This window comes from Arachis hypogaea, chromosome 13 (genome assembly GCF_003086295.3).
Source record: "Arachis hypogaea cultivar Tifrunner chromosome 13, arahy.Tifrunner.gnm2.J5K5, whole genome shotgun sequence".
In the NCBI taxonomy this organism is placed as follows: domain Eukaryota; kingdom Viridiplantae; phylum Streptophyta; class Magnoliopsida; order Fabales; family Fabaceae; genus Arachis; species Arachis hypogaea.
Genome location: NC_092048.1, coordinates 135,143,797 through 135,158,374, shown reverse-complemented (window position 1 = coordinate 135,158,374; position 14,578 = coordinate 135,143,797). Strand labels below are relative to the sequence as shown.

General features: G+C 37.1%; 1 protein-coding gene across 1 annotated transcript; it reads right to left on the bottom strand.

Annotated features, from left to right (window-relative positions):
* Positions 1-7,486: 7,486 nt before the first annotated feature.
* On the bottom strand, positions 7,487-8,661 carry LOC140178027 (uncharacterized). Its single transcript, XM_072212707.1, has 2 exons — positions 8,382-8,661; positions 7,487-8,082 (listed from the first exon to the last, which is right to left on the bottom strand). The coding sequence occupies exons 1-2, from the start codon at positions 8,603-8,605 to the stop codon at positions 7,650-7,652; spliced, it is 657 nt and encodes a 218-aa protein (XP_072068808.1). The 5' UTR covers positions 8,606-8,661; the 3' UTR covers positions 7,487-7,649.
* Between the last annotated feature and the right edge of the window lie 5,917 nt (positions 8,662-14,578).

The following is a 14,578-nucleotide window of genomic DNA, read 5'->3' as shown; positions in this document are numbered from 1 at the left end:
ATCCGTCTGTTCTTCTCTAGCCAAATGTTCCAAATAACCGAGAAGAAGCACATAAGCCACCTGTTACGCTCTATCTTCCTGTTGGCAGCACCTGTCCAACTCTCATAGTGTTCTTTTAGGGAGCCCGGAAAAGACCACGATCTCTGAAATTCAGATAGCCATAGACACCATACCTGCCAAGTAAACTCACAATCCAGGAACAAATGATGAATATGTTCAACTTCTATATTACACAATCCGCACATGTTATCACCTTGACTCATAATACCCAATCTAACCAGTCTTTCTTTAGTATTCACTCTTCCTATCAGAGTAAACCAGATAAATAACTTCACTCGTGGCGGCACCAAACCTTTCCATAAGGTTCTTGTGAAGCTGTAGCTAGTTATGTCCTCCGAGAGAGATTCTGACTGTACTACCTGCACAAAAGAGTTAGTTGAGTATATACCTTCCTTGTCAAATTTCCAATAAATTCTGTCAGGCTTATCATGTGCCAGCTTTACAGGTCGTAACGTCTCATGCAATTGAACCACCAGATCCAACTCCCATTGGTATAAATCTCGCCTCCACTGGAAATTCCAGATCCACTCTAACCCATCCCAAAACCCACAATCCCCTATGACTGATCCTTTTTGGTTTGAAATGGAGAAAAGTCTCGGAAAATTCATCTTTAACGGACCACTTTGTAACCATAGATCTTCCCAGAATCGAGTCCTCCTTCCGCCACCCACCTCCATAGACAACCCCGCAATCATCTTATCTTTTACAGCATTATTCCTGAACTGCAGATGACAGATATCCTTCCATGGACCCCCTCTAGTAGGTAATGTTTGAGCTGATAACATCACATGCGGGTTCAACTCATAGCAAGAGCGCACAACCTTCTTCCATAATGGACATTCTTCTTTCGAAAATCGCCACCACCACTTGAATAGTAGTGTGGTGTTTCTAACCACAGCATCGCCTATCCCCAATCCACCCAATTTTTTGGGGGCTTGAACCACCTCCAACTTAACTAGCGCCAGACCATTCCTGCCTTCCTCTTTGTTTCATAGGAATCTTCTCTGTAGTGATATCAACTTATCTGCCACTGCCTTTGGCATCTTGTACAAACTCAAGTAGTACACCGGCAAGCTATTTAATACAGATTTAATAAGGACCAGCTTACCCGCTTTATTGAGAACCTTTGCTTTCCACAGGCTGAGCTTCTCCTCCACCTTGTCAATTATCGATTTCCAGGTCCTTACTAGTCTTGGGTTCGCTCCTAAGGAGATGCCAAGATATTTGACTGGGAGGCAGGCCTCCTTACATCCCAACAAGTTGCACATGTCGTATGTCCAATGCTGTTCACAGTTGACTGGGATTAAGCTTGATTTATCAAAGTTAATGGTTAACCCCGACATCACCTCAAAGCACCTTAGCAGCCTGGCATAATTTCTGATAGTCTCTTCTTCTGGTGGACAGAACAATATAGTGTCATCCGCGAACTGGAGGTGTGACAGCTCTATATTGTCCTTACCAACTAGCAGCGGCATAATACGTCTATTCCTAACTGCCTTCCCTACCATCCTATGCAGAACATCAACCACTAGAACAAACAAAAACGGAGATAATGGATCTCCTTGTCTCAAACCTCTCTCCATCTTAAACGGTTTAGATGGTGAGCCATTTACCAGGATCGACATAGATGCTGTGCCAACACACTCCTTCACCCACTCCCTCCACCTCTGGCCAAAGCCCATCTTCTGTAGCACGATGTCCACAAAGCTCCATTTAACCCGATCATAAGCCTTCTGAAAGTCTAGTTTGATGATTGTCGCTTTCTTTCTTCGCATCTTTAGCCATTGCACTGTTTCGCATGCAATAAGTGCCCCATCATGTATCTTTCGACCCTTCACAAAGGCGCTCTGCGTCTCCCCTACTAGACCTGGCATGACTGTTCTCATTCTCCTAACCATCACTTTTGAAATCACTTTGTACACGCAACCTACCATACTGATCGGTCGGAGGTCCTTAATCTCCTTGGCTCCAGTGTACTTAGGTGCAAGGGCTACCCAAGTAATATTGGAATCAGAAGGCAACCTTGAAGATCGAAAGAAATCTAGGACCGCTTCGGTAAACTCTACACCAATCTCATCCCAGCACCTCTTTACGAAATTCATATTATACCCATCACTTCCTGGTGCTTTGGATGACTCGCAATCCCAAACAGCCTCTCTAATCTCCTCTGATGTCGGTATTCTCTCCAAATCTATCGACTCCTCTTCATCAATCCTGTTCACCAGTCCGTCCCTAAAACCCACCACTGGTGACCTCTCCTGGTGATACAAGTCTTTATAGAAATCTCTGATAGCGATCTTAATCCGAGCTTGATTTCTTACCAACCTTCCGTTAATTAGCAGGGCATCAATTCTATTGTTTCTCCTTCTTGCCGACGCCAAGTTATGGAAGTACCTAGTGTTTTTATCCATATCCTTCGCATGCTTGGAGCGCGACATCTGCTTTCAGTGTATTTCTTTTCTCACATACCACTGCTTGCAACTGCTTACTAATGCCTTCCTTCTAGCCTCTGTTGTATCATCATAAACTCCATCTCCTACCAGCTCATCTATCTTTCTGATCTCCTCCTCAAATTGCTGAATCTTCTTATCTATGTCGCCAAATTTGTCCTTATGCCATCTTCCCAAAGGCACCGTAAGAGCCTTCAGTTTATTAGTGAATTGCATCTCACCAAGATTCCTCCATTCCTCTCTAACCATTCTTAGGAAATCTTCATGTGTAAACCAGGAATCTAGGCTTCGAAAAGGACGCGGGCCACCTCTGTACATGGTATTCTGAACTATAATTGGACAGTGATCTGACAGCCCTCTTGGACCCCCTTTTAGTCGAACCTCTGGAAACTCCTCCGTCCATTCAACACTGACTAGGACTCTATCAATACGACTACACGAGCGGCCTCTAAACCATGTATATTTGCGATCACTCAAAGGTAGGTCCACTAGCTGCATATCTTGTACCCAATTCTTTAAATCTTCTGCTGACACGGTTAATCTGTCCTGACCTTTCCTCTCCTCAACATGTATAATCTCATTAAAGTCACCCATATAGCATATCGGGACTTGACATAATCCAGCTACAAAACTTAGTTCCTCCCATACAGCAAGTTTTCCCGTTCTATTATGAGCACCATATACCAAACAGAAAGCACAACGAAATTCATTTTTCAAAAGGACTCCTTCTACACATAGCCATCTTTCCCCTTTGTAACAGTTATTCATTCTGAACAACATGTCGTCCCACATTAACAGGAGGCCCATGGACGTGCCGTCCGATCCTACAAACTCCCACCCCACAGCATTGCTCCTCCAAATTCGTATTACATCAAATTTAGTCACAACTTGCATTTTAGACTCAACCAAACCCAACATATTCAGTTTTTGTTTCTTTTTCAGCTCTTTAACCATACTCAACTTTCCAACCCCTCCTAACCCCTAACATTCCAAGAGCTAAAAATCATAATAAAAGAATAAATGACCATTTGTACTCATGAGAGATGAAAACGCTGACATTTGTACCCATGATAGCTCGAAACTAACTTTGTACCCATGAGAGATGCTGTCCGTGTGACAAAAGTGCCCCGCCTTGGATCTGAGCTTGGTTCGTGCCTTTCCGAACCTACGTGGCACTCCCAAACCCTCCCCCCAATATGAGCCAACCATTCACCATCATCATCTTCATCTTCTTCACCATCACCATTACCATAACCTCCATAACCTCCATCACCATCACCTCAGCACCGCCACAGCCACCTCCCTTCACCACAACCTCCGGCGACAACCCACACCGCCGCGCCCCTTTCTCTTCTTCTTCCCCTCTTCTCACCTCCGCTGAGCCTAGAAACCACAGCGCCAGCTCCTCCTCTCCACCAAAACAGCAAAATTTTCAAACACCAGCATGAATCAAAACACACCTAAATCCACTAACATGCATTTCTAACTAACCAAATTAAGCAAAATGAACTAAAAGCAATACAATGAAAGAAACAGAACTCAGGAAAAAACGCAGGGGATGGAAAATTATTCTTCTGTAATTGTTCCACTCAGCCTCCAAAATCAGAACTCCATGGAGCTCAAACTCCACTCATCAATGGCGTCACTGGGACCCGTTCCCCGCAAATTAAACACCGTCATCTCATCCCATTCCAAATTTCCACACTTCTCTCCTCCGAAGCCCTCCAATTGCTCTCTCCCTTCCACTCCTCTATGCTCCTACGCCGTTCCCGATTCCAAGAACCCCACCACCAACAGCAACAAGGTCCAACCCCGCCGTAAAAACGCCACCCCCACTGGTCGTTTCGCTCAAAAGACCCAAACTTCACGGAAGGAGAATCTTCCCAGAGAACCAAAACCCAAACTTGAATATTGCACGCAAGGTGTTTGATCGAATGCCAGAGAGAAACATGAGTTCTTGGCACTTGATGATCATTGGATACACTGAAAATGGCGCTGTGGTTTCTGGGCTTAGCGGAGGTGAGAAGAGGGGAAGAAGAAGAGAAAGGGGCGCGGCGGTGTGGGTTGTCGCCGGAGGTTGTGGTGAATGGAGGTGGCTGTGGCGGTGCTGAGGTGATGGTGATGGAGGTTATGGAGGTTATGGTGATGGTGATGGTGATGGTGAAGAAGATGAAGATGATGATGGTGAATGGTTGGCTCAGATTGGGGGGAGGGTTTGGGAGTGCCACGTAGGTTCGGAAAGGCACGAACCAAGCTCAGATCCAAGGCGGGGCACTTTTGTCATACGGACAGCATCTCTCATGGGTACAAGGTTAGTTTCAAGCTATCATGGGTACAAATGTCAGCGTTTTTATCTCTCATGGGTACAAATGGTCATTTATTCCATAATAAAATATTATTACACACCTTTTTTAACTTTTTTGGTCTGCATCTTCGAACCTTTTCTTTTTGCTTTGCCAACCTCCTCTTTTCACCTAGTGCTTCATTTTGTTCTTGTAAAATTGTCATTAGATCATCCTCTTTATTGAATTGCACTGCACCGGATTCTACTACCAGCTCCCATGCCTTTTTATTTTCGAGCATCTGTTCATCCCTGTTCATCGCCTTCACGCCGCAATTCTCCTGTTGTAAAGAGTCTTTATCGTCACAATTCTCACCTCTGTCCTCAGCAACCTGTTGTCCATCTCCATTATTACTGTCATCCCCATTCTCACCACTTCCCTCCTCAAGTCTAGTAGTAGCTCGTGTCATGTCGTCCCCTGGTGGTGAGTCTTCACCATTTTCAATGAGTCTCATCCGCAACCCCAGGGCAACCTTCTTCATCACCGTATCCTTCTCCTTTGTGGGCTTAGCGCGCGCTTCTTCCCTGGAGAGAGCAGGCCGTATATTCGCCGGCAGTGAGCTGCCATGGCGTAGGGGATGGACAGCTCTGCCGTCTACTGGATCTGCTTCCGATGTATGCTTGCCCGCTGCCATGTCTGTAGCGACGCCATCTCCGTGAACGCCTGCTCGTGCAGCCGCTCGGTGGTCATCCTCTACCTCAGCCGCCCAGTTTTTCGCCGCCTGGTCTGCACTGTCACAGCCGCTCTCTTGCTCGCCGGCTCGGTGGTTGCCACTGCTGCGTGGATTAGCCGCGCCGTCTACGCCCAGAAGCTCCTCCTCAAATGTGTCTTCATCCGCGGCGTCTGCCCCAGCAACGTTTGGGGTGAAGCCTGATGGGCCGACCCGACCCGAATCCAGCTGCCTCCCTCCTGATCCCATTGCAAGGTTACATGGGCCAAGATTATGACAGCCCAAGCTCCCTCCCATCTCATTGGCGACATTTTGGTCCTTATTGGGCCAGCAGTTTGGCCTTTTTTGGTCAGAAAACTCCCTCCCTAGGCGCCCTTTGTTCAGCCCAGTAGTAGTATAATTCCATGTAACTGTTTTATCTGATTCAGCATCGTTAGCCAAATCATAAAATCCCTTTAAATTAGTACTTCCCTTAATAGCAGAATCAGCAGTTGCCATTGAATTTTGAACGTGAAATAAATTGCAATAATTCCATTCATTCAAAATGTTTTTGGGAATTACCAATCTACCCTTGGCATCTTCTTCCTCCCTTGTCACCACCATTGCCATCTCAACCACCGGATCTCTGTTTATCACTGGCACTGTCACGTTCGAGCTGCTTGGCCCCAGAATTTCGCATGCTCTGGAGAGACAAGGTTTACTTACATCTTCAAGCTTGCAATGTGACTCATAGCTCTCATAACCAACCTCTTTAACTAGGACGTCGAATCCGCTAGTGCCAACTGTGATGTGAATCCATTTGTTGATTATGTCCATGATACAGGTATCAATTTGTACCCGTCCTACACTGAACGAGGTACATGATTCTGTGGCTTCGTCACACCCAACAACCTCTCCCCATTGATTTCCTATCGGCTTGAACGTCTTTGCTGACCACGGGTGCAAAGGAACTCCAAAACATTTTACCCATACCCTACGGGTTTCACTTCGTTCCTCTTCGTCCCATCTCCACACGCTATGGAAAAACTTCAACATATTGTTCAATTTGAACGTGTAGGTTCAGCACTTAGTATACTATCAAAAGTCAGGAGTGCTTTATACGCTCCGAGTTCTCGTACTTTCACCACTTGCGGCAAATTCTTTTCAATCATAGCCCTCAGCGACTTATAATCAATCGCCTTCGTCGTGCCACCTATTAGACTCCTTTGTAACCAAACCAGGTTCTCCTTTACCATAGGCACTTCCATCTTCTTCGTCCACCTGTTCCCGTGTGGGTCTTCTTCTCTTTTTTCCTCCCCCCTTAACTCCTTTCCATTTCTCCCTAGGACCCTCCGGCTATCCTTATGCAGCGGTTGAACCTTAACAGTGTTATGTACTTCATTCGTCTCCTTATGTCTCTGTACATTCTTTACTTCATTTGTACGTCGATAACGCGCTTCTCCTACTGAAACAACCTTGCCTCGTAGCTTCATTCTATCCATTTCTGCAATAGCTTTCAAAACTCCATCCTTTGTTGTATACCGGATGAACGCAAAAATGTATGCCCTTCCATTTTTCAATTTTCGTGATAAGTAGATATCATTTATGCGTCCCGTCCAATTGAACAACTGATATAGCTCCTTTTTTGATACGTCTTCAGGAAGGTGTTCTACAAAGATAGTAAACGACTCATTTTCCAAGCGATGATACTCTTCTCAATTCCAAACCCTAGGATCTCTATACAACAGCCTAGTGCTACCCCTCCCGGTGTTTCCCACCCCCTCTCTCTCTACCTCTCAATTCTCTCTGACAAGAAAGTAATTAGATTCTATACTCTTCTTCCTAGTCAAAGGTCTACGGACGGTGGTTAGTTTAATTTAGTTTGCTTTGTGAAAAGGTAATGCGTATGACGAAATTACAGGTTCCAAGTTTCTTAAACAAATTCCAAGCTGTTGTTTATATGAAAGTATCAGCACTGTCGTCCATATGTTAGAAGTAGCAAGCATATTTTCTTGACGAGCATTATTTGCATTGACAGAAAATACTAAAAAGAGCAAGATACTCAATTACAGTAACACTGAAACAGACTCCAAACACAATGTCACTGAAACAAGAAGAAACTCCAAGCACTACGAACGACACAAAGAATCACTGAGAAGGTGGACAACCTTCTGAAGTAAGTCCAGACACATTGATCCACACTTCATTCAGGCGCCCTGTGTTATGAGACGAACCATTGTACTGAGCAATGGTGTATGACCCCTTATCTTGTATAGTCCCTGAACTTCTTCCATCTTCGCGCCGTCTATTTACACTGTTTATAAGAGCTTCAATCTCTTTGTAAATGTTATCATCTGCGGCAAAACCACTGAAGGTCCTCACTGCAATGCATTGAGCCTTCCACTTCTCTACCTGCAACTTCAGCTCTTGATTTGGCAGTGGCGGTTTCCCCTGAAATCTAGCAGATACATACATCCTCACAACATAGTCATCCCCTGATGAAGGCATGCTGGTTAAGACCGGTGCAGTGAATGCAAGTTTTGATGAATTCAAATTGCCACCGTGAATGTATTCATACAACCTGCACGGCCGTTCTTTTGCATAAAAACTCTTTAAAAATAATTATGATACCATATCTAATTCAATACCCAGAGAATAATATAGCAATTTTTCTTCAAATGTAACAAACTTGCACAATAAAAATTTAGGCGTCTATAGATATCAAATATAATATAAAAGTGACTACCTAGAGTTCTGCTGTTGTGAGAATCATATCAAAATGCAAATGTGAAAAGTGCCGATAATATAGAGCAAAATTAAAAAATAACTCTTGTATTGTTTTATGATGCTTAAAATATATAGAGAGAAAGGAAACAAGACCTGTGGAATCCAGTTTTGGTGGAGTTGTCGAAGGAAGTTGGTGGAAGAACAAGAGCTGACATCCATGTGGATTCAGAGTAGAGTCTGATTTGGAAATCTGATTCAGACCTTATCACTGTGTATTTTGGTGTTTCAATTGCATGCACTGTTACTAAGTTGCCACACAAGCAACACATTACTATGGACAAGCAATGAAGCAAGCACATGATTATTTTCTTTTCCATGAGGTACTTCTTAACTTCTATATGACCCTTATTAGATTTTACTTGAACAATGATTTGCAACCTCGATTTTTATAGGCATAGAGCCAACTCAGACAATGATAATATTAAGTGGGTTTTTACGTCATTAACCACTTTATTTGTACGATGTCTGGCATGAAATGGTGCTTTTTATGATTCCTTGGTACTATATATATTGTATTCAATCTTATTATAATAAAGATGTTTCTGAAATCATAAAGATGTTATAATTTAATTTCGAATCATTTAGAAGTGCCACTTAAGCGAAAATCTTATGCTATATAGATTATAGAATATATGGCTAAAACTAGTTCTTTAAGTGATGATCGATGAAAGATATGAAACTATGAAAAATTAGCTTCTTTCCAAAGTATACAAAAGATGCCATGGCCCCAAATGATGTTATCATTGCCTAACCAAAGGATTTAGTATTTTAATTTTAACTTTTTATTTTATTTGATTTTATTGTGTGTGTCTGTGTGATTTCCAGACATTTTAAAAATCTATAAAAAAGAAAGAAAATGAATTACTTATTTATTAAGTAATATTTGAATTTTGAAATGTTTAAGCCAAGGATGAAGGTCCTATAATTCCTATTAACTTATTAAGAGAATAAATGATTTCTATTTATCTTTATGCTAGAACACAAGGATTATGATTGCGATTATGAATTTAGAATTATATAGTCATAGGAGATTTTATTCCTTCACATTCTGATTTTGTTGTCTCCCACTTCTTCTCCTTTAAATTAACACATCAACAAATGCTTTCCTAATTTAGCAGAATCAAAACCAAATTAGCAACTCCATTATCTATCACATACATATTATCGTACCAGCATATATACAAGGAACCATAAGTGGGGCAGTACCCTATGATAGACGTGTTTTGATTGATCTCAGTCCAAGCTTAATCATGGCTCATTATGAGTTTTCTGTATTATCCTCCCCATTACATGTCAATGATCCAATTAATGCTTTGGTATGTTTTAGGAGTTATTAATAACTTTAAATATATACACTATTATATTGTGCTTGGTATAGTGGATATCATGGTTCATTCCGTGTGTATCAAATAAGATATCTTACATATGTTGTTTACTTATATTATATACTTTTATCTTAAATACTGGTCGTGTGTGTCATCCTATCACAATGCTCAATTCTGCATTGGTGTTGGTGAGAAGAACAAGCCGTATTCCTTGACTTAGTAGGAAGGATTCTTTTGTACACATGTCATGTGTAAGCTCAAGCCAACTGACACATCATTGCATGCGTGGGACAAACATTTATACCATTATCTAAGATTGTTGGATTGATTGATACCACTAAGTACTAAGCAGTCTTTAAAATATGGGTTATTTGTACTTTGATTACTTGAAATTTTAAAATTATAAAACTCAATTTGAGATATGATAGCATAAGACATTGAGATAGAGAAGCAGTGTCCTACCTACTTATTTAGATGCACACTGCAGTTTAGATTTTCAGTCATACCATATCTCTGTTTTAGTGCTACTAAATATTTTTGTGTGCTCTCTATATTTATATATTTGTCTGAGCAATATATGCCAATACAATATAAAATAATCAATATCAACAAGTTATACCATTACTATTGGGGTAAATCACTAAAAGTTACTCAAATTATTTTGACACAAATTTTTTTTTTCTAATTTCGTTATCGACAAAAATATCTTCACATTATTTAAAAATATAATAAAAATATTCAAATAGAATATTTTTTTTTACAAGAAACGATTTTTGTATTTAATAAACCGCTTATGTATTTAATTCAGAATATATAAAAACATTTAGATAACTATTTAAAAAATATACATAAAAAATCGAATAAAAATTTGATTGTTAGATTTTTTATTTTTTAAAAGTATTATTGATTATTGACAAAAAAATCACAAAAAATATATACTTAATAAAAAATTATTAAATTTTAAGAATAAAAATATTTCATTTTTTTAATCTTGTTTGTAAAAAATCGCATCAAAATTTAAACTCTAAAACATATTTTGAGAATACATATTTAATATTAGATATTTTTATCTTGTATTTAAATAATTTGAGAATATTTTTTTCGATAATAAAATTTAGTCGTTGTCAAAATATTTCGAATGTATTTTTTGTAATTTTTCTTTATTATTATTATTGCTCTAAACTGTTTTCTTTTGTTTTTTTGGTTTATAAAGACCGCTATCTAAGTTGTTGGGCTTCACCCTGTCATGGACAATATATGAATGAACTTAATATTATTTCATATGATGTTGAAGCCTGTGTTTTTTTTGTCAGAAATGTGTAGTAGCTTGTTAATCAATAAACGTTACATCAGGCTTAATGACCCACATTCAAAAACTAACAGAAAACTAAAAACACAAACGAGGCCAAGTGAGTGACTAATAAATGACTAAGTTCTTTGTAAATTGTAATGGGCCTCAGTAACAAATTATTAATCTGTCGTAGTAGACTTTTATTCTAAAAATGATGTAAGTATATTAGAGAAAAACTTATTTTATTTTTTGGTTCATTTGAAATAGGTGACATTTATATATAATTGTCTTTATGTAAATTTAAAATTAAAAGTCGTTATATAATATGTTAAATTATCTAACGATTTTTAATTAGTAATTTTAGATGAAGATAACTACACATGGCATTTCATTATTTTTTTTTCAAATAAATGAACTGTATTGAAAATATATGGTCCATATAAAGTTAAGTTTTGTAAGTTAGCATGCATGTTTTGCAGCTAGGTTTCTCCTTGGGGTAGTTTTATTATGTGACATCTCATCCATGCACACATGTTTAAAAGCACATGATTAACCATCATTTTGTGTCCCCCAAACATGCAACATTATTAATTCCCATTCCAACTATATGGTTGGCAAACATGAATCATGGCCATGTTACATGTATTAATTAGTAGTATTAGAGGGATGAATATATAATGCCCCCCAAGAGTTATTGCTAGCATGCAGCACATCATAAGTGAAGCAAATGGGAAAGAGAAACATTCTTGTCTTAGTAACAATAATCCCACACTCCTAAATCATAGTCTTTAGTTTTCATCACACACTCTGTTGGGACCTAATTAGATGCTTCCCAATATCTTTCAATCACTTTGTCTCTCCGTAGCAAAAACCGTTTAGATGGTATAAATTAATTAAAATTATAAATCACCTTGTTAAATCCAAAGAAAGTTTATTAAAACTGAGTTGAATTTTGTACATAGTTTTTTTTTACCTATTGCAAACTTCGTATGCCAAAAAGCTAAGAGAACCAACAATTTCCTAAGTTAAGTCGTATTGTAATTGTATATTTAATTAGGAATTAGCATTAAGCCCCACAAACTCCTATGTAAAGGGATAATTACGATTTTAGTCCTTAAAGTATAGGTCAAAAATATTTTTGTCATCAACTTTTTTTTTACATACAAAATCGTCCCTAAAGTTTAATTTGGTTTTAAAATCATTCTTACTTTAGAGACCAAAATCGTACAGGGTGATGGCGGAAGCGGAGGCAGAGGTAGACCGCGGATACCTTCTTCTTCCCTTGCCCCTTCTTCTTCTTCCCTTTTTTTTCGCAAGAGTAGAATCACTCTCTTTTTCTTTTTCTTTTTATTTCACAATTTTTTTTATTATGAATAATTTGGTCTAAAATTTTAATATTTAAGTAAAAATGACAATTTTAAATCTTAGGAACGATTTTGTATGGAAAAAAAAAATTAAAGACAAAAATTTTTTTTAACCTATACCTTGAAAACCAAAATCGTAGTTAACCCTTATACAAAATCATTGCTTACCTAATCACTATTCCATTCTTGCAAGCCTTAGACATACATGATGTTTCTTTTGGGAATTTGAATATTATACTATGCACGCACAAAGAGAAATAGGTTTGAATCGATTGAATGAACCTTATTATTCGGAAACTAATTCATGTAATTAGGAAGGCATCATCTTCTATATGTCGTTTCATCATCATTCAAACCCAAGCATCTACCATTCTTTCTCATGATTCTATTATTCTCTTCTTTTAAAATAATGGCCACTTTACTAATATTCCACCTTTTTAAAGAGATAAAATTCTAAAGTTAGGTGCCTTCATAAATCATAATATATATGCTATCCCAGCATCATGGAATTTAATACGCTATGAAAGGTAGATAGGGTACATGGAATAATATAATGTATTTCTATGACTATGATCTTCTATCCCTAGCATCATTTTCATTATTTGAGATAGCTTAAATTAGCGTGTTAATTAGCTTAGGATACGGATGAAAATTGCTGTTTCTTAGCCGAAAATATTTGGTAACTAAAAAAAACTTAATAAAAAACTGTCAGAATTTACCTTATTTAACATTTATTGATTCTATCAACAATTAATGAATACTAAATAAAATAAGTTCTCACAGTTTTCTTTTGTCTCTCTGACATTACTGTTTTTCGGCCATCATTATAAATTTATAACTACTCTATGGAATTAATTATATTGCTATATAATGAATTGGAAATAGTAACAATCTTGACGGCTAAGTAAAGGATTGAAGAAATATTGTAATTGAATCATGTCTACCTTTTACAAAATCTTGTTCTCTTAACCTAATAATATTATGCATCCTAAATTAAGACATTTTCCACTTTTTTAAGTGGGATCGCATGTAATTATGGAGAGGAATGTGGTAAGTTCTTTTGACTTTGAATTGAAGCCCCACAAGGTGACCAAAGGAAGCAATAAGAACTTTTAATTAACCTCTTTGCCTTGTATATATAACTGGTAAGACATGGATTCATCACTTTTCTAATAAATCCAAGAGAAGAAGTCAAGGAATTACACCCATGTCATGATAGCAAACTGCTCAATTTCTTATAAGATGGGTTCATACATATATGTAAAGAATTGTATAAAAAACAACATCAGAAAGTCAAACAAAATGTGATAGACAAGGAAGAAATTGATGCTTAATTAAATTGAGTTATAATAATTGAAAGAACTCGTTTTATTTTTTGACAAGTATTTACTCTTAATGTTTATACAAAGCTTACCATTTTGACTTGTAATGTTTATAATGTGTGCAGTCTCTTAAATTAGTTTAATTCAATTTTGAAAATTTATGAAAAATTGAAGTAAAATTACACTACTTACTAAATAATTATATCTTTCAATCTAGTGATAAATATTTCGCTCTTAAGATGAAGATACATTCTCAATCTGATCTCTTAATATATTTGTTTTTAGTTACTTACTTACACCTTAATTATATTAATTATCGTTAAGTCAATATCTTAACTAATAATAAATTTGAGTATTGAATACAATATTAATATGGTCGGTAATGTTAGAAGACAATAAAATATCAGCCCAATCTCTTTTATAGAATTTTTTATTTTTTAAATTAATAAATATTAAATAAAATAAATTTAAACTGTTTAGACTAATTTTTTATTGTCTTTCAAATATATTGATCATTAATTTATTTTTAGTCTTTATGACCATTTTCCAGAGTTTCGAACTCTATTATAGAATTCTGCCTAATTTAACATTTGTATGATTTTTTTTTAAGAAAGATACTTTTATTTTTAAAAAGTATAAATATTTTACTTTATATTTGATAAATAAAAAGAATAATATGCTTTTTTTTTGTTTTTAATAAGTAAAAAGATATCTTTAAAACTAATATCAAAATTAAAAAATTTAATATAATTCTACATATTAATCAATGTGTATATTCATTTTTATTTTTTGTGCCTGTTAAAATTATTTAAATTTTAAAAATAATTTTACCGAACACAATTATATTATACTTTGTGCTTATCAATAATTACTTTTATTTTAATTTATCAAGTATAGCTATTGCAATTTTTAGAAAACCAACTTTAAGAAGCAATCTTTGAAAAATAAAGAGTATTTTCAAGTTGGATCTTTATTAACTATTACAAAT